Source organism: Coregonus lavaretus, assembly GCF_964263955.1.
Source record: "Coregonus lavaretus genome assembly, chromosome: 9".
Classification (NCBI taxonomy): Eukaryota; Metazoa; Chordata; class Actinopteri; order Salmoniformes; family Salmonidae; genus Coregonus; species Coregonus lavaretus.
This window is the reverse complement of record NC_139996.1, coordinates 14,019,984-14,041,103: the sequence shown is the minus strand read 5'-3', so window position 1 is coordinate 14,041,103 and position 21,120 is coordinate 14,019,984. Positions and strand designations below refer to the sequence as shown.

The window sequence follows — 21,120 nt, the reverse complement described above, 5'->3', positions numbered from 1 at the left end:
GAAGCTGAAAATGTCCCAGTTCTTCCATGGCCTGCATACTCAACAGACATGTCACCCATTGAGCATGTTTGGGATGCTCTGGATCGACGTGTACGACAGCGTGTTCCAGTTCCCACCAATATCCAGCAACTTCACACAGCCATTGAAGAGGAGCGGGACAACGTTCCACAGGCCACAATCAACAGCCTGATCAATTCTATGTGAAGGAGATGTGTCGCGCTGCATGAGGCAAATGGTGGTCACACCAGATACTGACTGGTTTTCTGATCCATGCCCCTACCTTTTTTTTAAGGTTTCTGTGACCAACAGATGCATATCTGTATTTCCTGTCAATTTAAATCGATAGATTAGGGCCTAATTTATTTATTTAAATTGGCTGATTTCCTCATATGAACTGTAAATCAGTAAAATCTTTGAAATTGTTGTATGTTGCGTTTATTTTTGTTCAGTATAGAACTTTCACATTCCACATGCACATCAATCTTTTTAAACAATCTCCTTCACTTTGAGACATCTATAATGTTGATGTTTTTCCGACCCCCCTTTACATCAATAATGAATATGTCTCCTCCAACAAAGCGAACATTGCCTGGCTTAATTGACAGGCTTATTTTAAAATAGGTCAATGAAACATCTTGATATATTGGAGCAGGAGGGAGGCCATTCATCTTAATCACAGAAACACCCCGAGGGAACACATCTCTCATCAAAACAGGAGCCTTCCTTTCACAAACAAAATAGCTCATGAAAAATGTAAATAATCGATAATGAATTTAAGAAAACATCCACAGGCCAAGCATGTAGCTGGTGAATTAATTCTGGATGGTTATCTCCTCCTTAGCCTGTTATCTGAGGAAGATAAGTAGAAAGAGATATTCTGTTTCCATCAAAATTCTCAATTAATGGTTATCCAAATGATCTCTGCAAGTATATATTTTTTGAAAGACAATTAACATTATAAACCTGTGAAAGGTGAGGGTACTATTGTACATCACTGTGTACTCACACGTTCAGGGGCTGCCATGCTGGCCACTGCGCCTTGGTTTTTATAACAGTCAGAACTTCATCACCCTGTGGAGAGAGAGATACATTATTTTGGTAAAATAAGAGAAAACAATGTGGAAAACATAGAAAGATACTCAACAGTGTTCATTCCTCTCTTTTGAAATGTAAAAACTTTCCAAAGTTGAGAGCTGTGAAAGTGTGCATCTTGGGACCAGAAGTGTCTGCAATTTTATAATGGCTGTTTTTCCACAAGAGGATAACTCTTGTGAATCACACAATTCACAGTAGTTCAGCTGAGCTGGCCAGTCTGGGGGAGCAGTGTGTTACCATGGCAGCATTGTCACCTCCTGCTGAAAAATTAAAGGGCCAGTAGCAAACAGACCCTTTTGATGTAAAACTAAGTAGGGATTGTTGTTGCGCTATGAGACAGTTTGGTATCTGACATGAAAAAAAGGAAAAACAGCACGGTAGAGATCTGTGTTATTCAGTTCTCACACATTTCAGAGTAGGCACACACAGACACATGCACCTGCCCATACACACACACACACACACACACACACACACAAACACACACACACACACACACACAATGTACCATTTCGTAAACAGATAAAGGAATAGATAGGCACAGGTTTAGATATGAGACACACTCTTTTACTTTGAAAAGATCTAACCACTTCTACCTCACTAGTGGAGTGTGCCCTTCTGGGACAGCAACACTCAGCCTCTTTTTGGGACGTGGCCCACAGGCTTGCAAAACATTTTTTTTTAAATGGTTGACTGATGGTTCCGCAATCGCCCTGAAAGTCTTCTTCTCTCTGGGGCTTACTGTAGAAAACAAGCCTGTCTCCCACTCAGAGCACCTCAGGGCTGACCAGCTTTTGCCCTCTGAATTACTTCTTCAAGCTCTCCAGGTTTGGGCCACACTCAAGAGACCCACAGCCTTCATTTAAAGCTCAAAGTATTTTTCCTCAATAAGTGAGTGTTGTGAGAATAGTCATGGTCTCATACCAGCAAAAAGCTCAAAGCAGATGCCTGTGATTTCTGTTTGTCAGTGTCCTTCTACACTACAGTCTGTCTGTCTATCCTGATGATGTGTACTGTATGTCTCTTGGTAGGGAGGATAATCACCTGTCTGTCTGTCTGTCTGTCTGGCCTGATTTGCTGGTCTCTGCTGTCTCTACTTCACAGAACCACCTTGAAGAGGATTTTTAGCACATCCTGAGGACTAAGGGAGTCCATCTACTGACATAACCACAAGTTTATCTGCATGTCTGCATGTGGAACCAACTCTAAACAGAAGCATTGTTATTAATGAAAATCACAGTAGGATAAACCATCTCATTCTCAATGGAGGCATTTGTGTTGTGAATAGTTAAATCCAAACAGGTTTTATGAGTTTTCAGAGGCAGAGCCATGCAGTATACAGCTCATGTAGACCTGGCTGTGATCCAGGCCTCCCTACAGTCTTGTATGTACACTGAACAAAAATATAAACGCAACATGCAACAATTTCAAAGATTTTACTGAGTTACAGTTCATATAAGGAAATCAGTCAATTGAATAAATTCATTAGGCCCTAATCTATGGATTTCACATGACTGGGAATACAGATATGTATCTGTTGGTCACAGATACCTTTAAAAAAAGGTAGGGGCCTGGATCAGAAAACCAGTCAGTATCTGGTGTGACCACCATTTGCCTCGTGCAGCGCGACACATCTCCTTCACATAGAGTTGATCAGGCTGTTGATTGTGGGACATTTTCAGCTTCCAGGAATTGTGTACAGATCCTTGCGACATGGGGCCGTGCATTATCATGCTGAAACATGAGGTGATGGCGGCAGATGAATGGCCTCACAATGGGCCTCAGGATCTCGTCACGGTATCTCTGTGCATTAAACTTACCATCTATAAAATGCAATTGTGTTTGTTGTCCGTAGCTTATGCGTGCCCGTACCATAACCCCACCGCCACCATGGGGCACTCTGTTCACAAAGTTGACATCAGCAAACCGCTCGCACATACGACGCCATACACGCTGTCTGCCATCTGCCCGTACAGTGGAAACCGGGATTAATCCGTGAAGAGCACACTTCTCCAGCGTGCCAGTGGCCATCGAAGGTGAGCATTTGCCCACTGAAGTCGGTTATGACGCTGAACTGCAGACAAGTACGCATATGAGCTTCCCTGAGATGGTTTCTGACAGTTTGTGCAGAAATTATTCGGTTGTGCAAACCCACAGTTTCATCAGCTGTCCGGGTGGCTGGTCTCAGACGATCCCGCAGGTGAAGAAGCTGGATGTGGAGGTCCTGGGCTGGCGTGGTTACACGCAGTCTGTGGTTGTGAGGCCGGTTGGACGTACTGCCAAATTCTCTAAAACAACCTTGGAGGCGGCTTATGGTAGAGAAATGACAACAGCTCTGGTGGACATTCCTGCAGTCAACATGCCAATTGCACGCTCCCTCAAAACATGAGACATATGTGGCATTGTGCTGTGTGAAAAAACTGCAGATTTTAAAATTGCCTTTTTATTGTCCCCAGCACAAGGTGCACCTGTGTAATGATCATGCTGTTTAATCAACTTCTTGATATGCCACACCTGTCAGGTGGATGGATTATCTTGGCAAAGGAGAAATGCTCACTAACAGGGATGTAAACAAATGTGTGCACAAAATTGGAGAGAAATAAGCTTTTTGTGCATATGGAAAATGTCTGTGGTCTTTTATTTCAGCTCATGAAACAAGGGCCCAACACTTTACATGTTGTGTTTCTATTTTTGTTCAGTATAATTGAAGTGGTAATGTGTATCTATTGAAGGAGAGGGTGTGAGTGTTATTATGGGAGGAGGAGGAGGAGGAGGAGGAGGAGGAGGAGGGGGGAGGAGGGGACATTAAAAGCCAATGGGAGGCGGGATGGAGCAGCTGCTGCACCGAAGGGGATGTTTTACACTTCACACAGCTGCCTGCCATGCTGACCCTGACCACAGTGCGTACAGAGGGATAGAAAGATGGAGGACAGGATGAAAAGAGGAGAAGAGGCTGTTGGTGACATCATTGCCCAGGGCACACAGTGCCACGGTCAGAGGCTGCAGAGGGAAATGTCCCTGGAAAGGTCCCTCTCACATTCCCATATACCACAGCTCCAAAGTACTGGAAATCTGCTACACAAACAGAGTGACTCAGAGTTAATCTCTAACTTGTCTCAGCAAACACATTGACTTTTTAATCATTATTGCTGAATGGGAGCTCAATGACACACAGTGTGTCACCACTTTAAGAGGGAGCTAAACTTTAGCTAGGTTTTTCTTACATTCTTTGTAGCCTCCCTTGTGGCCTCCCTTGTGGCCTCCCTTGTAGCCTCCCTTGTGGCCTCCCTTGTAGCCTCCCTTGTGGCCTCCCTTGTAGCCTCCCTTGTGGCCTCCCTTGTAGCCTCCCTTGTGGCCTCCCTTGTAGTCTCCCTTGTAGCCTCCCTTGTAGCCTCCCTTGACTGAGTTTCTCTCAAAGAATATGTCTTAGTCTTTGTCTTCACTCTTACCTTTGCCCTCCCCGAAATCAAGCACTCTTATCTTTTCCCTTTACAAAGTTTTTCTCTTTTACTGATTTGTCAAGTTGATCCTATAGGCTGACCAAATGTGATGCCCTGTCCAGTGTCCAGCCTCCCAAGTCCCTAAACGGCCCTGTCTGTCTGTCTCCAGCTACAGAGGATTCTGGGCCAAAGCATTGCTCAGTAATTGATTTGATTTCAGTGAGGTGCCAGTCACTCCCGCAGGCTGAGAGGTACTGAGTGGCAGGGCCTTGAGCCCCTTCTAACCACACTGCTCTGCCCAATCACATCATTCTCGGAGGCAGGCAGGCAACGGCGGATGGGTGAGACCAGCAGACAGAGCAGCTCAGCCATCTCGCCAGCTAGGCACTCTGAGTACCCAACGTACCCAGCAGCATACTCCTGCCACCGCCGTTGCCGCAGCCGTCTGGTGCCCGAGCACAATAAAAAGACATTGGCTTCGTTGCACAGCAGCGGAAGAAATATAGTCAAATCTTAATAACGTAAAATGAGCTGGGAGCCTCTGGGATAGTCTGTGTAGGCCTAATAAAGAATAAACCCTGTGCATCCTCCTGACATTCTAATAAAATGCCCTTTCAATTTCATTTCAATGCAAATCATTTTTAAATATTTGCTGTTAATTATTATAACTTTAATCCTTAAATTAGACTGGCAAAAGGTCATTGTTCTTAATTAGACTTCCTGCCAATCCCCTGTGTCCTGCCTATTTCATTATAGCCAGATTACCAGTGTACTGTAGCTTCCCTAATCGTATGTGTGGGTTGATAGAGGTTGCTTGATTTCACACCAATTAAGAGGATATACGTATGTAACATTACAGTATATGAGCTGGTTGAAAAGCTTTACATACAGTATCATTGACTTTCCAAGTTAGGTTAAAAAGTGTCTCCTGTCACGTGGAATATTCGAAAGAACAAGGAACCGATTTGTAAATTGATTATTTGTTTGATATCAACAATGACATTCATCTGTGTCTCTCATCTAAAGTTCTTGGCTCTCACATGAGTAATTTATGCCTTACTACTGTACTGTACAGATGTAGGATCTTAATTTGATCACCCTGTTGCAGGAGAACTTTCCTGCAATGCAGGAAATTTAAAACTTGTAGTGTAGTGTGTGAAAAATTTATCAACCCCTACAGAAATGTCCATTAATTATAATCCACATAATAACTCACATTTCTTGTTGCTGCATGAATATTAGCTTGCTGTAGCAAACAGGATTAAGATCCTACATCTGTAAATCAAATGAGGGAATATGAAATACATCAATACAGAATGGGAGCACTAAACCAGGGTTAAATGACACACACTGAATATGGCACAGCAAGTCCAGAGCCTTAGAAGGAAATATCTATACTGAACAAAAATATAAACGCAACATGTAAAGTGTTGGTCCCATGTTTCAAGAGCTGAAATAAAAGATCCCAGAAATTTTCGGTGCACACAAAAAGAGTATTCCTCTCCAATTTTGTGCACAAATTTGTATACATCTTTGTTATTGAGCATTTCTCCTTTGCCAAGATAATCCATCCACCTGACAGGTGTGGCATATCAAGAAGCTGATTAAACAGCATGATCATTACACAGGTGTACCTTGTGCTGTGGACAATAAAAGGCCATTCTAAAATGTGCCGTTTTGTCACACAACACAATGCCACAGATGTCTCAAGTTTTGAGGGAGCGTGCAATTGGCATGTTGACTGCAGGAATGTCCACCAGAGCTGTTGCCAGAAAATTGAATGTTTATTTCTCTACCATAAGCCGCTTCCAACATCATTTTAGAGAATTTGGCAGTACGTCCAACCGGCTTCACAACCGCAGACCACGTGTAACCACACCAGCCTAGGACCTCCACATCCGGATTCTTCACCTGCGGGATCGTCTGAGACCAGCCACCCAGACAGCTGATGAAACTGAGGAGTATTTCTGTATGTAATAAAGCCCTTTTGTGGGGAAAAACTCATTCTGATTGGCTGGGCCTGGCTTCCCAGTGGGTTGACCTGTCTCCCAAGTGGGTGGCCTTGTGCCCTCCCAGGACCACTCATGGCTGCGCCCCTGCCCAGTCATGTGAAATCCATAGATTAGGGCCTAATTAATTAATTTAAATTGACTTATATGAACTGTAACTAAGTTAAATCGTTAAAATTGTTGCATGTTGCGTTTATATTTTTGTTCAGTATATATGTATTATACATGAATAAAATCAATACAACATGCATATGATTCCAGACTCCCTCAGCTCAATATTGCAACATCAAAGGATCTGGATAATAGTGTAGCACTTACTGTGGTTTCTGCATGTACAGCAGGGCTGGGGTCAATTCGAATTGAAGGCAGTCAGTTCAGGAAGTAAACTGAAATAACAATTCAAAACCTGATTTTTTAAAATCTATTTTCAATGACCTTTCAATAAACTGAGTAGAAACTATTTATTTCAAAAGTTTCTCCATTTTAAAATGTTAAATTAAAATCACTTCCTGAATTGACTGCCTTCAATTCGAATTGACCCCAGCTCTGCAGTTCAGTGTGATGCATTTTCAATTCACTCAACTCTCTTATAGGATGTACAAGACCTTACGTAATCTGTGGGATGCAAGACAGCAAGACAATGTGCTTACATGTGTGTGGGGTGTCTTACATTTATTTTTGTACTTCCAAAACTATTACATAACATTGATTTTTTTTAAGTTTTTTTTTTTTTTTCAGACTGAGTGCAAGGTTAGCTCTTATGCATAAACAGCATTTTTATATAATCTATATAAACTGTTCACTTTAGTTTAGAGTAGGAGACTAAGACCAGCTCCATGTCTGTCTGTCTGTCTGTCTGTCCTGCTTCATTACATGGTATTTCTCTAGTCTAAACAGACAATGCAGTGTTGTCTGTGATCTGTTTTCATCAGACCAGCATTCATGATCTGTTGTCATCAGACCAGCATTCATGATCTGTTGTCATCAGACCAACATTCATGATCTGTTGTCATCAGACCAGCATTCATTATCTGTTGTCATCGGACCAGCATTTATTAGCTTGGCCTATGACTCCATTTAATTAGCCAAAATAAAAATAACATTGCAGATATGGTAGAAGAAGAAGAAAGTTTGCATAAGACAGATACTTTAAGATGATGTTTGGTTCCTTAAAACTTCGACATTATATGTTTTCAACATACTTCAAACAATTTAACATGACCATGAATAGAAATACACATATTGTGTTCCCATATTTGTCTTTAAAGTTGTTAAAGTTTCAAAGCATTTTTTGACCCAGTAATGGACATTTCAAACATGCATTCGGGTGCAATTTGACAATTAAAATACACAGCTAGCATGTTCCATCCATATTATTTTTTGTTGTTGTGTATTTTACCTCCTTTTTCTCCCAAATTTCGATCTTCTCTCATCGCTGCAACTCCCCAACAGGCTTGGGAGGCGAAGGTCGAGTCATGCGTCCTCCGAAACATGACCAGCCAAACCGTGCTTCTTAACACCCGCCCGCTTAACCCGGAAGCCAGTTGCCCCAATGTGTCGGAGGAAACACAGTTCAACTGACGATTGAGATCAGCCTGCAGGCGACGGCCCGCCACAAGGAGTCGCTAGAGCGCGATGAGCCAAAACCCTCCCCTAACCCGGACGACGCTGGGCCAATTGTGCGCCGCCCTATGGGACTCCCGATCACGGCCGGTTGTGATACAGCCCGGGATCTATCCCGGGTCTGTAGTGACGCCTCTAGCACTGCGATGCAGTGCCTTAGACCGCTGCATCACTCGGGAGGCCCATTCCATCCATATTCTAGTGGTCATACACCAGAACAGCCTCCCTCCCATTCCCCTGGAGGTTGCGGGAGAGTTGAGGGGAACTGAGAGTCTGGTAATTGCTTTGACCTTCAGTTGAGTTGACTTTACTCAACCAGGCCAGGCAGGCAGGCAGGGAAGGCTGGCAGGCTGCCTGTCCAGGGAATCATCTGACTGGGAGGGATGTTGACCCCAGTGACCGCCCGGGGTGAGCTGCTAGACACAGGGTCACAATACATGACTTGTCACACTCCACACACACTAGTTGTGCTTGAGTTGAAATACAGTGCCTTGCAAAAGTATTCATCCCCCCTTTTTTCCTATGTTGTTGCAGTACAACCTGTAATTTACCCTTTTTTCCTATGTTGTTGCAGTACAACCTGTAATTTAAATATATTTTTATTTGGATTTCATGTAATGGACATACACAAAATAGTCCAAATTGGTGAAGTGAAATGAAAAAAATAACTTGTTTCAAAAAATTCTAAAAGATAAATAACGGAAAATTGGTGCGTGCATATGTATTCACCCCCTTTGCTATGAAGTCCCTAAATAAGATCTGGTGCAACCAATTACCTTCAGAAGTTACATAATTAGTTAAATAAAGTCCAACCTGTGTGCAATCTAAGTGTCACATGATCTCAGTGTATATACACCTGTTCTGAAAGGCCCCAGAGTCTGCAACACAACTAAGCAAGTGGCACCACCAAGCAAGCGGCACCATGAAGACCAAGGAGCTCTCCAAACAGGTCAGGGACAAAGTTGTAGAGAAGTACAGATCAGGGTTGGGTTATAATAAAACATCCCACGGAGCACCATTAAATCCATTATAAAAATTGAAAGAATATGGCACCACAACAAACCTGCCAAGAGAGGGCCGCCCACCAAAACTCACGGACCAGGCAAGGAGGGCATTAATCAGAGAGGCAACAAAGAGACCAAAGATAACCCTGAAGGAGCTGCAAAGCTCCACAGTGGAGATTGGAGTATCTGTCCATAGGACCACTTTAAGCCGTACACTCCACAGAGCTGGGCTTTACGGAAGAGTGGCCAGAAAAAAGCCATTGCTTAAAGAAAAAAATAAGCAAACACGTTTGGTATTGGCCAAAAGGCATGTGGGAGACTCCCCAAACATATGAGCTTTTTGGCCATCAAGGAAAACGCTATGTCTGGCGCAAACCCAACACCTCTCATCACCCCGAGAACACCATCTCCACAGTGAAGCATGGTGGTGGCAGCATCATGCTGTGGGGATGTTTTTCATCGGCAGGGACTGGGAAACTGGTCAGAATTGAAGGAATGATGGATGGCGCTAAATACAGGGAAATTCTTGAGGGACACCTGTCCAACTTGAAGGACCTGGAGCAGTTTTGCCTTGAAGAATGGGCAAAAATCCCAGTGGCTAGATGTGCCAAGCTTACAGTGAGGGAAAAAAGTATTTGATCCCCTGCTGATTTTGTACGTTTGCCCACAGACAAAGAAATGATCAGTCTATCATTTTAATGGTAGGTGTATTTGAACAGTGAGAGACAGAATAACAACAAGAAAATCCAGAAAAACGCATGTCAAAAATGTTATTAATTGATTTGCATTTTAATGAGGGAAATAAGTATTTGACCCCCTCTCAATCAGAAAGATTTCTGGCTCCCAGGTGTCTTTATACAGGTAACGAGCTGAGATTAGGAGCACACTCTTAAAGGGAGTGCTTCTAATCTTAGCTTGTTACCTGTATAAAAGACACCTGTCCACAGAAGCAATCAATCAATCAGATTCCAAACTCTCCACCATGGCCAAGACGAAAGAGCTCTCCAAGGATATCAGGGACATGATTGTAGACCTACACAAGGCTGGAATGGGCTACAAGACCATCGCCAAGCAGCTTGGTGAGAAGGTGACAACAGTTGGTGCGATTATTCGCAAATGGAAGAAACACAAAATAACTGTCAATCTACCTCGGCCTGGGGCTCCATGGAAGATCTCACCTCGTGGAGTTGCAATGATCATGAGAACGGTGAGGAATCAGCCCAGAACGACACAGGAGGATCTTGTCAATGATCTCAAGGCAGCTGGGACCATAGTCACCAAGAAAACAATTGGTAACACACTACGCCGTGAAGGACTGAAATCCTGCAGCGCCCGCAAGGTCCCCCTGCTCAAGAAAGCACATATACATGCCTGTCTGAAGTTTGCCAATGAACATCTGAATGATTCAGAGGAGAACTGGGTGAAAGTGTTGTGGTCAGATGAGAACAAAATGGAGCTCTTTGGCATCAACTCAACTCACCGTATTTGGAGGAGGAGGAATGCTGCCTATGACCCCAAGAACACCATCCCCACCGTCAAACATGGTGGTGGAAACATGATGCTTTGGGGGTGTTTTTCTGCTAAGGGGACAGGACAACTTCACCGCATCAAAGGGACGGGGCCATGTACCGTCAAATCTTGGGTGAGAACCTCCTTCCCTCAGCCAGGGCATTGAAAATGGGTCGTGGATGGGTATTCCAGCATGACAATGACCCAAAACACACGGCCAAGGCAACAAAGGAGTGGCTCAAGAAGAAGCACATTAAGGTCCTGGAGTGGCCTAGCCAGTCTCCAGACCTTAATCCCATAGAAAATCTGTGGAGGGAGCTGAAGGTTTGAGTTGCCAAACGTCAGCCTCGAAACCTTAATGACTTGGAGAAGATCTGCAAAGAGGAGTGGGACAAAATCCCTCCTGAGATGTGTGCAAACCTGGTGGCCAACTACAAGAAACGTCTGACCTCTGTGATTGCTAACAAGGGTTTTGCCACCAAGTACTAAGTCATGTTTTGCAGAGGGGTCAAATACTTATTTCCCTCATTAAAATGCAAATTAATTTATAACATTGTTGACATGCGTTTTTCTGGATTTTGTTGTTGTTATTCTGTCTCTCACTGTTCAAATAAACCTTCCATTAAAATTATAGACTGATAATTTATTTGTGAGTGGGCAAACGTACAAAATCAGCAGGGGATCAAATTCTTTTTTCCCTCACTGTATAGAGACATACCCAAGAGACTTGCAGCTGTAATTGCTGCAAAAGGTGGCTCTACAAAGTATTGACTTTGGGGGGGATGAATAGTTATGCACGCTCAAGTTTTCTGTTTTCCTGTCTTATTTCTTGTTTGTTTCACCCCCAAAAATATTTTGCATCTTCAAAGTGGTAGGCATGTTGTGTAAATCAAATGATACAAACCCCCAGAAAATCAATTTTAATTACAGGTTGTAAGGCAACAAAATAGGAAAAATGCCGAGGGGGGTGAATACTTTCATATGCATGCAGGTATAAGGGAAAGGGGAAGGGGATTCCTAGTCAGTTGTACAACTGAATGCATTCAACTGAAATGTGTCTTCCGCATTTAACCCAACCCCTCTGAATCAGAGACTTGCAGAGGGCTGCCTTAATCGACATCCACGTCTTCGGTGCCCGGGGAGCAGTGGGTTAACTGCCTTGCTCAGGGGCAGAGCGACAGATTTTTACCTTGTCAGCTCGGGAATTTGATCCAGCAACCTTTAGCCAAGCTTGGATCTGTCTTTTATAAAAATGTAGGAAGATAAGCAGTAAAGATTCTATCTGGTCTTGGTCATAGGCCTGTCTGATTGACACTTTTTGCAGTTTTTTGTAACACTTTATTGTAAAAGTTGTCTATAGTCATATGCTTTTATCTATAGAAACATGTAAAATACATGTAGCCTAACTGTAGAGACATGCTTTACCATACCATCCACGTACATTCATGTCTCAGGTGCTGTAGCTACCGCCATCGGGGATGGCTAAATGTGAAATGTAAAAATATGTGATTCAGCCTGTTAGGACAGTCATAACCACCTAAGCCACTCAATGTAATGATCTTGTCCTCGCTAGATTGGAACTCTGAACTACGTGAATGGAATGTGACGGTAGATATAACGGAGTCAAACAATTACAATAAAGGGGGATGAGAACCCAAGTCACCCCCTTGTCACGCGGAAAATATAATTCACAAATCATCTATAACAAAGGTAACAAGGTCATATCAAAGGCCTTTGGAATGTCTCACTATCAATAAATCGGCCTGCCAAATGTTTAATTAAACAAACAAATCAACAGCCAGGCCTATCTGATAGTGGTTTTGGAGGGATAGTTCACAGCTTTTTCTCCATGCTTTTGAAGCATGGCTTACTGATACAATCTGTTTCCACTAACATTGCTACATGGGACAATGGTACACTACAAAGGCCCTAGGGCTAGGAGAGTGAGAGGGGCCATGACAGTGGCATAGAAAGGGTGTAGAGGGGAGGAGATCCTATGAACTGAATGAGCCTTGGCCTGAGCCTGAGCAGAACCTTTCTTAGGGCTAGAGTAACACGCACGTTGCTCGTTGATCGCTAACATGTTACAGCGCTAAGATCAAAATCCTTTGGTCTTTCATTGTTGTGCTGTTCATTAGTATCTCTTCGACATCAAGCATGAGGGTTTAGCTACCTGCTCATTCATCTTCACAGAAAATTCCTCAACATGAACTGAATCAAATCCCTCGCCATCAAAACCTTAGTACTTCTTTCGATTACAAGATATTCCTTTTAAACAATGGAGATCGGGAGCTTTTATGATAGGAGGACAGAGCTGCAGCTACTACCAAAAAGAGTTTTGACATTGCAAGCTTCCTCAAGTTTTCCTTTAAACTTCTCATGTACAGAATATATTGTAACAAACGATGTGTCCAATAACACACTAGTAAGAAAAGAGAAACAAGACGTTCTGTCTGTTACCATAATAAAGAGCGCTTCCTCCTGCTCCGATCTTTACAATTGATTTTCTGACAGAGTATTTCAGCTTCACCTTCAGTGAGGCCAACAGACAGACACCCTGTGCCGCAGCAACACTCTTTCATCAAAAAGTTAATTCCAAATTCAGGGAGCTTTAAGACTTTTCAATAGGATATATTTATTAGTTGAATTCTAATGAATTCTAAATTCGGATAATCAATAACATAACCTTCTCTTCCGACATCAAAATCAGGTGTTTACGAAAACAGAGAAATCAGGTTCTATTTAGCAGTTGAACAGTGCTTTATCAGAGAGAGAAGCTACACCTATGAATAATACACACTTGATTGGTGGCAAGTCCTGTTGATATTAGCTATTAATATCTGTACGTCATCTATAGGCCGTCTTTTACATAAAAAAAACAAAATATTTATTTGTTTTATTTTTATTTGTTTAACAACAATACAATACAATACAGACAATACAAAATGGCCGCTCTATAGGCCGTCTTAAAGTATTTCAAGAGCAGCCATTAACTAAAAGAGAGGACAGATGTAGGATCTTAATTTTATCACCCTGTTGCAGGATAACTTTCCTGCAATGCAGGACATTTTAAATGTGTAGTGTATTTGAGGTTTAAAAGGCTTCTGAAGTTAGTTATTTCCACTTTGAAATTGCACACTTCATTGTCCCTTACGAAAAAAGTATCAACCCTCTACAAACATTTACATTAATTATAATCCTAATAATAATTCACATTTCCTGTTGCTGCAGGATTATTTTGCTGCTGTAGCAAATGTGCTCAAACTAGGCTCCTACATCTGTATTACGGGTGAAATATTGGACCCTCCACTCACCACTACCATAACAAAGGAGTAAGGGATCAATGGGCCATGGAGAGCCTGTCTGAGTCTCTAAGCATTGATGTCAGATTGAAAGTGTGCTATCAAAGGCATCAGACATCAGACGTGACAGAGAGTTGAGAGATAGTCATCCCTGCAAATATTCTAATTTCAGCGTGAGGGTGTCCTGAACAGGAGGTGATATGGCTGGAGTCTTTAGGTAACGGTTTTAGACATTCTGAGAATTATGTTCAAGAATTGCAGCTAATGCAAGTCACCAAAATCCCCCACCGGTGTCAATTTAACCTCATTAAAATGCAAGACTAATTTCCTCTCATTTTGGAAACTCATCATTAGCTATTAGTGAGATGGTAGCTTAGGGGTCCGTATGAAGGCCAGTGCTCTCTCTCCTCTCTCTCGTATCCCCACTCTATACATTACCCAGACACCACTGACACATGTTTTTAAGAAGTGTGTGCTTCTCTCAAATCCTCCCTCTCAACATCCCTACACACACACACAAGCACGCGCACACGCACGCAAACACACACACACACACACACACACACACACACACACACACACACACACACCCTCAACCATGTCTGCCTACCCAGCCACCATCACTATCCGCAGCTCATTGTGGCCAATCAGCTCCTTCGTTTGGCCTGACTGCTCTGCACCAATTAGGTCAGCTCAGTGAGTTTGTCTGTCAACAGCCAAAGCTCTCTACACACCTCCCTCCATCTGCACTCATCTGCTCCCACAAATAACTTACAACCACTTTCCCATGTCTCTAGTCAGTGATATCTTACTCCAGTTCACTTCACCAGTGCTCTCTGAGACAATATATCCCTTTTACAATAACAGTCTGAGGTTGGCCTAGGGATACAAACAGGCAGACAAACACATCAAAAAGAACAACACTGAAGTGAGAAGTATTCTTAAATTAGACTTGACAGTAAAGGTTTGTACTTGTTTGGTTTCTAAGACAATATGAAAATACACTTACAGTGCCTTCAGAAAGTATTCATACCCCTTGACTTATTCCACTTGTTACAGCCTGAATTAAAAAAGGATTAAATTTATAATTTTTCTCACCCATTTACACACAATACCCCATGATGACAAAGTGAAAACATGTTTTTAGAAATCTTAGCAAATGTATTGAAAATGAAATGCAGAAATACAAGTATTCACAGCCCTGAGTCAATACTTTGTAGAAGCACCTTTGGCAGCGATTACAGCTATGAGTTTTTCTGGGTTAGTCTCTAAGAGCTTTCCACACCTGAATTGTGCAACATTTGGCCATTATTCATTTCAGAATTCTTCAAGCTCTGTCGAATTGGCTATTGATCATTGCTAGACAACCATTTTCAGTCAAAACTGTAACTCCTTCACTCAGGAACATTCACTGTCTTCTTGGTAAAGCAACTCCAGTGTAGATTTGTCCTGCTGAAAGGTGAATTCCTCTCCCAGGGTTTGGTGGAAAGCAGACTGAACCAGGTTTTCCTCTAGGATTTTGCATGTGCTTAGTTCCATTCTATTTATTTTTTATCCTGAAAATCTCCCCAGTCCTTCTCGATTACAAGCATACACATAACATGATGCAGCCCCCACTATGCTTGAAAATATGGAGAGTGGTACTCAGTAATGTGTTGTATTGGATTTGCCCCAAACATAACACTTTGTATTGAGGACAAAAAGTGAATTGCTTTGCCATTTTTTAAAAGTATTACTTTAGTGCCTTGTTGCAAACAGGATGCATGTTTTGGAATATTTATATTCTGTACAGGCTTCCTTCTTTTCACTCTCTCATTTAGGTTAATATTGTGGATTAACTACAATGTTTTTGATCCATCCTCAGTTTTCCCTATCACAGCCATTAAACTCTGTAACTCTTTTAAAGTCACCATTGGCCTCATGGTGAAATCCCTGAGAAGTTTCCTTCCTCTCCGGCAACGGAGTTAGGAAGGACGCCTGTATCTTTGTAGTGACTGGGTGTATTGATACACCATCCAAAGTGTAATTAATAACTTCACCATGCTCAAAGGCATATTCAATGTCAGCTTTTTTTTTTTTACCAATCTATCAATAAGTCAAATCAAATCAAATTGTATTTGTCACATGCTTACTTACAAGCCCTTAACCAACAATGCAGTTTTAAGAAAAATAAGTGCCCTTCTTTGTGAGGCATTGGAAAACCTCCCTGGTCTTTGTGGTTGAATCTGTGTTTTAAATTCACTGCTCGGCTGAGGGGCCTTACAGATAATTGTGTGTGGGGGGTACAGAGATGAGGTGGTCATTCAAAAATCATTTTAAACACTATTATTGCACACAGAGTGAGTCCATGTAACTTATTATGGGACTTGTAAAGCACATTTATACTCATGAACTTATTTAGGCTTGCCATAGCACAAGGGTTGTATACTTACTGACTCAAGACATTTCAACTTTTAATCTTAAATTCATTTGTAAACATTTCGAAAAAGTCCACGTTGACATTATGGGGTATTGTGTGTAGGACAGTGACAAAAAAATCTAAATTAAATTTTAAATGAAGGCTATAACACACTATCATTGTATGATAATGCATAGAACACCTTCAGGCGTGTGTAGGTGGATAGCTACAGGTTCATGTACTCTAGAGTTTACATCTTGGCAATTCCTTCCACTGATTATTATCTGATCATTATATGATAAACAAAAAACACAACCACATTATAATGTGTATGAACTGTATTATAGACTATATTCACTCTCAATGTTATAGATACATTAAATAGGTGAGTTTGAGAGTGAGGAACTGTGCACTTTCAGTGGAATGAAATGTTTGACATGCCGACACAGACTGTCCTGGAAATGCTTTTGTTATGGACTCTCACAATCCTACTGCACCATGAGACAATAGCGGCCGTGGAGAGATTGTGTAGTGAGAAAGTCCAGGCTGTCACCCAGACCAGTGTGTGTGTGTGTTGACTGTCAGCTTTCTTTGTGTGTGTTTGTGTGCGTGCCTGTGTGTGTGTGTATGCTTTCAGGCATCTCGCTGTGGCACAGGAGGGAGGAATCCAAAGAGAAAATGAGGGTCAGATTACTGTCAACAAGGCCTTTGGATAACAGGGTTAATTTACATAGGAAAAACATGGCTGCCAAGGGCTGTTATTGAAAACAGATTGATGAGGGGACCCTCATGAATTAAAGAAGCTCTGAGCATAATGTGGCTTTATTGTGTTTACAGGGCTCCGTGTTAGAAGGACTTTAGGAGCTGGAGGGATCTGGCCATATAGCCTACTATTCTCCTACTATTAGAGACAGAGACATTCAGTACAATCCCTCTGGGGAACAAGCCAAGAACCATGTTGAATGTTTCTAACAACAAAAACTCACCAAGTGAACCTTCATTGCATTACAAAAGCCTAGGACACTGACACTCAGCACACACTGTCAGTCACACAACAGTTATTGTTGTGCACAGCTCCAGCAAAAGCTCCCGGTACTTTAGCAGTATACTGATGTCGTCACAAGTACAAACACTTGGGATTCCCTTTGAAGAGAGCTTTACTAAGCAGAAGTTCATTCTTTTAATGTGCTTTAGAAAATGTCAAGATGTGAGCAGATTGGAAGAGATGCTTTCAAGCCCTCCCTGGATGCTTCAGGTTTCCTCCTCTTCAGTGGGATGTGTATGGGAGGCAATAAAGGCTGAGTTTGGCTGTGGGAGAGGTCTGCAGCAATTTCTTCTGAAGCAGTCAAGTATTCAGATGAAAGTGAAGGAAAGCTATGCAGGCTGGCATGCCCCCTGCCCCCTGCCTTCATCCCCTCCTCCCAACCCTCCCGTGACAATCTCAGTGAAATGAAGCCTTCAGAAAAAAAGACAGATAGTCAAAATGACAGACAGAAACGCTTAGGATGTGTTTATGAGATGGAGGAAAGACATTCCAGTCAAAAGGAAGGGAGTCTGTGAAGTGTCTGGAGAGGAAAAGATACAGATGCACTTTGTCGACTTCCAGACTGACGATAACTGAAAGAAACTCTAAACTTTGTTTACAGCAAAATCGGAATTGTCCATGAAATGGTCTGAAATGTTTGGGAACTAATTTACAGGTTTCTGTCCAGGAAAAGACCCTGTGTGTTTGCATAGCTAGTGCATGTTGCCTATGACATTTGCATATAACCTCCAGAACCATACAGTGCTATATCGTATGACACTGTTAACATACTGCTCTACCACTATAGGAAATCTGCATGCTCTGTAAAGCTATGCAAACAAAACAATCTACATTTCCATTCAATATTAATGTGAGTATTCTACCAGGTAAACAGCACCGGTCGGATTAACCCCAGCAATATTGTTTCCCTGTGCACACCTGTGGGTGCTGTGAGGCATATCTCTCCTCCATGCCCAGGATTAGAGATTTGTTAGGAAATCTTGGGCTTTGTCCTCCATATTATCAGCGCTAATGCCCCACTGGATTTTTTGAGATTCCCCTGTAATCCTGGGCTTACTGGAGCCCATGAACTGTGTGCCTTTGGACAAGACTTTCTCCCCTGGTGTAGTGGTGTCCACCAGGCCTCAACAGAGTACACTGGCAGAGTGGACAGAGTCAAACATGGGTGCATAGGCTACATCCTAACTTTTATATATAACTGTGAAGGGAAAGCCTCTCTCATCCCCTGCAAAAGCATTTAAAGTGTGTGGAGGGCACAAACAAACACGTTTGACCAATTGTAATGGAATGTGTATAGCCACTATAGCCAGACTGTACAAAGATGAGTTGGATCCACAGTTCTGCAGAAACCAGATAAAGTATTCGTCAGCATAACTATGTGTCTAAATTCCTCAATATTAGCGTTTTTGCTAGTTCCTCTTTCACAGTAGAAACATAAAAAGAAGCATTTCATGTGCATTAATTACAAACTCATATGGGATCTGTAAATATTAATACAACATTTAAATTACGAGCCTAGTTTAGCCATGGAGAAAGCACTGAGCTATATAGAGAGAAAGACAGGATCCTTTCTGGCTAGCCATGATTGGCTGAGATAATGCAGGGGTTGGACATGCCGAGAGATTAGTTCTGATTGGTCTGTCATGTCACAGGCTTCTGTCTGTAACAGAATGTGGGCTTCCCTGGTCTGTATACTGTATATGAACGTTTTCTGAAGTGAAAATGGTGAGTGATGTCAGAAATCAAATCACAGTCATGAGATAAGCTCAAACAATAAACAGCAGATGGTTGGGATATGATTACAAAGCACTATAGTTTTATATCACAGGAGGTTGGTGGCACCTTAATTGGGGAGGACGGGCTCGTGGTAATGGCTAGGATGGAATAAGTGGAATGGTATCAAATACATCAAACACATGGTTTCCAGGTGTTTGATGCCATTCCATTTTCTCCGTTCCAGCCATTATTATGAGCTGTCCTCCCCTCAGCATCCACTGTTTAATATCTATTTTTCAAGCGACAATCATTGCTGGTTGAGGAAACTTTCATATAAAACAAAGTATAGAAACGTATACCTCAGTAAAAGGCAATTCAATTCAGTTTCAAGCCATGTCATTGTTTATCAGACTATGCCAGGTTTTATTGTACAGGGAAGTATATTGTAAGATCAGCCTCACAAGCCAAGAAAGGGGTTAGGCCTGTCTTTCAAATACTGATGTCTCTGTGCAAAATCGCAAAGCTGAGCTGACAGGCAACCAGACACTGCCAGTTGGTTGAAATTAGACAATTGTTCCTCGATAAACTACTGGAACACCTCTCAAACAATGCAGCAGTCTACTCTGCGGTATCCTGCCCGAACGTGCCCAGCGAGCAGAAGATTCACAAAGGGAAGAATCCTGTGGCGGCCGTCCAAAACCCTGATAGCTTAAGACTGTCTGTAAAAAGCATTAGGCAATATTTCCCCTGTCATGTAGTGTGGACTGTTAGGGCTAGCAGGCGTGGTGGAAAGGCCGGGCTGACAGAAAGAGCTCCCCAGAGATCGCATTTACTTTAAAATTGCCCCAGCTCTAGATTGAGCTGACCCAAGCCTCTTGAGGATGATATAGCGGGGGATATATAGGGGGATATATAGGGGGATACAGTATATGAGATATATAGGGGGTGATATAGAGGGGGATATATAGGGGGATACAGTATATGAGATATATAGGGGGTGATATAGAGGGGGATATATAGGGGGATACAGTATATGAGATATATAGGGGGTGATATAGAGGGGGATATAGAGGGGGATATATAGAGGGGGATATAGAGGAGAATATAGAGGGGGATATAGGAGGCTACAGAGGGGGATATAGAGGGTGATATAGAGGGGGATATATAGGGGGTGATATATAGAGGGGGATATATAGAGGGGGATATAGAGGAGAATATAGAGGGGGATATAGGAGGCTACAGAGGGGGATATAGAGGGGGATCTAGCGGGGGATATACCGTATGACAGTGATGTCCTGCCGATGTTGTAAGCACTTTCTTCACGTTTTCCTGCTTTTTTTGCAACAAGCAATGCAACTAGAGACAACATACTCCACAGGAATCTTTACTCACAACTTATAGCATGGAAATGTAACATGTACAGTTCAAGTCGGAGGTTTACATACAGTGGGGGAAAAAAGTATTTAGTCAGCCACCAATTGTGCAAGTTCTCCCACTTAAAAAGATGAGAGAGGCCTGTAATTTTCATCATAGGTACACGTCAACTATGACAGACAAAATGAGGAAAAAAATTCCAGAAAATCACATTGTAGGATTTGTAATGAATTTATTTGCAAATTATGGTGGAAAATAAGTATTTGGTCAATAACAAAAGTTTCTCAATAATTTGTTATATACCCTTTGTTGGCAATGACACAGGTCAAACGTTTTCTGTAAGTCTTCACAAGGTTTTCACACACTGTTGCTGGTATTTTGGCCCATTCCTCCATGCAGATCTCCTCTAGAGCAGTGATGTTTTGGGGCTGTCGCTGGGCAACACGGACTTTCAACTCCCTCCAAAGATTTTCTATGGGGTTGAGATCTGGAGACTGGCTAGGCCACTCCAGGACCTTGAAATGCTTCTTACGAAGCCACTCCTTCGTTGCCTTGCGGTGTGTTTGGGATCATTGTCATGCTGAAAGACCCAGCCACGTTTCATC

At 42.3% G+C, this 21,120-nt stretch overlaps 1 protein-coding gene across 1 annotated transcript in view; it reads right to left on the bottom strand.

The window, feature by feature from the left end:
* The window catches only part of spon1b (spondin 1b), a 107,784-nt gene that overhangs the window by 48,918 nt on the left and 37,746 nt on the right, over positions 1 to 21,120 (bottom strand). Inside the window, exon 7 of the mRNA XM_084168953.1 lies at positions 1,007 to 1,071. Within this exon, the coding sequence (XP_084025079.1) occupies positions 1,007 to 1,071 (65 nt within the window). The remainder of the gene's footprint in view (positions 1 to 1,006; positions 1,072 to 21,120) is intronic.